General features: G+C 42.3%; 1 protein-coding gene across 1 annotated transcript in view; it reads left to right on the top strand.

Annotated features, from left to right (window-relative positions):
• The first annotated feature begins 274 nt into the window (after nt 1-274).
• The window catches only part of LOC107707776 (zinc finger MYND domain-containing protein 19-like), a 12,849-nt gene continuing 10,258 nt past the window's right edge, over nt 275-2,865 (top strand). The window contains exons 1-2 of the mRNA XM_016511877.1: nt 275-500; nt 2,557-2,616. Of these exons, the coding sequence (XP_016367363.1) occupies nt 450-500; nt 2,557-2,616 (111 nt within the window). The 5' untranslated portion in view covers nt 275-449. The remainder of the gene's footprint in view (nt 501-2,556; nt 2,617-2,865) is intronic.

A 2,865-nucleotide genomic window follows, 5' to 3' on the forward strand; every position in this document is an offset into this window, starting at 1 on the left:
AGTTTCCCATCACTACTAAAATGTCGCGTTTTAGTTACGTAACGAAAAGGCGCTGTTATACAAGGGGCGGGCTTTGTCGTAAAATCTCGAATTGTGATTGGACAGATCGGCCAAACGCGTTCACGTTTATCCATTATACGTCAGCATTAAACACCCAACGCAAATGTATTGACGATGCACAGCTCCGATTGGACAAATCGCTGTCAGTCCTTTTTCGCGATTGGTTTAGTTCTGAGTTCTGTTAGTCCCTCCCCCAGAAGCTGGCAGATTTTTCCGACGCCTCTCAGCGGTGCATCACGGAGGTTTGGAAGCGGGTGGGGAAGACGCGGGCAACGATTGACCCTATTACACTAAAAATTTTACTCAGGGTTGGTTTGCCCGGTCCGATTTCCAACCTAATAACGTCGTACTTCCTCTGACATTTCATCCCAGACCTGACATCCCCTCTAATGTCGGATTTCAAGCTTGGGATTGTTCGACTTGGCCGTGTGGCCGGGAAGGTGAGCTGAATCCTAGGGCTGCCATGTGCGACGCGAAGGGGTGGGGATCCGAGATCCGTGAGCTAAATGCTTGTGTTTAACAATTAAGTGCCAGATTTGTCAATTTTGATGTTATCGACCTTGGTCAGAGAGGAATATATGTAATATAGGCATAGAGTTGTCGTCGAAACGTTTAATTTTTTATAAATAAACTGGTCAGCTCATCAGCCGAGTAGGTTTAGTCCCTTTGAGCCGCCTACTTTTGCTGTGGTAGTGCCGCTAGCGTGGCTACAGCGCTACTAGACAACTGGGGCGAGAGTTCGCTTGTTAGCTAGGGAATGTTAAAGTTTTATTTTTCCGTTTACAGTTTAAGACGGTTTTAAGCACAAGACTGTTGTTGTTGTTTTTTTCCACGTCAGTAATGACACTGTCATCCAATATGGCTCAGATAGCTCTGAAAATGCCTCAACCAGGAACCGTTCGCAGCATGACAACCGGCATGTTGACTGTGATGAGCCTTAGCTCTGTCCTTACACGGTTTATCTGTCAAACATGTGCACAGTCACTTCATCGGTAATGCATCGCGAAACCTTCTGCAAAATGTTGTCAGTTTATTCAACTTTACTATGTTGATCGGTTCTTTGCGTCATCCTGAACAAATCCAAGCTGGTTCTGGGATGCCAGGCCGCTCATGCCATGACACTAGAGGGCAGCCGGTGTTGTGCCGAATTCTGCACCCCTGCCAGATTATGCACCCCCTCGTTGAAGTCGCTAACTGATTGCCTAATCCCAACCCTACACCTATTCCTAAACCTACCAATACTAGGGGGTGCATAATCTGGCAGGGTGCAAATTTCGGCACTACACCTGTAAACGGATATCTATAGGGGTTAAACAATAGGAGCACGTGAGAAGTCGGATTAAAGGCACAAACGCGATCCGTGCTATACAGTCTTAATGATGCCCAGTTTATGTTGTCATAAAACGGAATAGAGCTCATGCTAATCGACGGTCATAGGTTATGTCTGGTTTCTCCTGTGATAATCGCGAACGTTTGCTTAGGTACTCTTCATCTGCTTTTTATGCTCATTAAATTCTGGAATCTGTAATGACACGCATAACATTTGAAATATTTACCCTTATTACTTTACAGACAGCTACCGATCTACTTTTTATATAGTGATGAAAAAGCTATTTTAAAATACCACGAATTAACTGTCCTAATTACCAGAAAGCGCGGTTTGAGTAATAATACGAGAGTAGTCATTGTTTCTCAGATAGTAGCAATGTCTGATTCGTAAACTGATTGTTCTTCAATTATAATCGGCTGAACTGGTTTGCTAAACCTGCCTGGGGTGCGTTTTCCATAAGCATCGTTATATCTATGGTCGCAAGTTACCAACATAGTTCAGCCATTTTGTTGACATTCGTAAAGAGCATCGATAAATACATGTTATATTAAAAGTTTATAAAAATGTTTTGATTTCATTATATATATCAAAACAAACTTTTAAAAATTGAAACTAATCGAACTAATAGAAAATTGCTCAAAAAGTGTGGGAACCCTAAGGAATGCATTATGTATAACTTAAAGGTGCAATAGGTGATTGTCTAAAGAAACATTTTTTGTTATGCTGGTTGAAAGTCTCTTCACATCACGATAGCAATCATTAAGTTATGTGGTCTAAATGACCTGAGCAGGGGAAATCTGTTGAAGTTTACTTCACTTCAGAACATTCATTCACGGATTTGCTCTGCGCAGCGTCTTCACACACATCACACTTACACACACACATCTTCACATCCAGTGCGAGGACTGGAATTGGGAACCGCTGATGTAGCCTATTGTAGTAATGTTGTCTCTGGTATTCTTGTCTGTGAGCATATATGCGTTCAGAGGCGTGGTTTTGGACGGCGATTGCAGGGAGGGTGGGACGTTCGCTTTCAGTGCTATCAGGCTAAAGTTAGCATATTCCAAGATCTCCTACTGCACCTTTAAGTCTTTGGTGAGGAAATAGCTCTGGATTGTTGACTCAGTTGATTTACTCTCCATTATAACACCATTTTGTTCCTTCAGACAAAGTACACTTTGATTGATGAGCAAGACATACCATTGGTGGAAAACTATGCCTTTGAGGTGAGAACTCATTTTGTTGTTGTTGTTTTTTTGAGAATTTTGTTTGGGGTTTTAACCAACAGCTCTGTGTGTTATGACCATTTCTGGTATTCCTAGTAAATTTTTACAAAATTTCTTTAAAGGTGGGGTAAGCGATTTTCCAAAAACGCTTTAGAAAACTGATTCGGGCAGAATAGCAAAGCAAACTTGTAGCCAATCAGCAGTAAGGGGCGTGTCTACTCATGATGTGGAGGCGGGAGAGGTCAGTGC

The sequence above is a fragment of the Sinocyclocheilus rhinocerous genome, unplaced genomic scaffold (genome assembly GCF_001515625.1).
Source record: "Sinocyclocheilus rhinocerous isolate Xijiao unplaced genomic scaffold, SAMN03320098_v1.1 scaffold5709, whole genome shotgun sequence".
NCBI lineage: Eukaryota > Metazoa > Chordata > Actinopteri > Cypriniformes > Cyprinidae > Sinocyclocheilus > Sinocyclocheilus rhinocerous.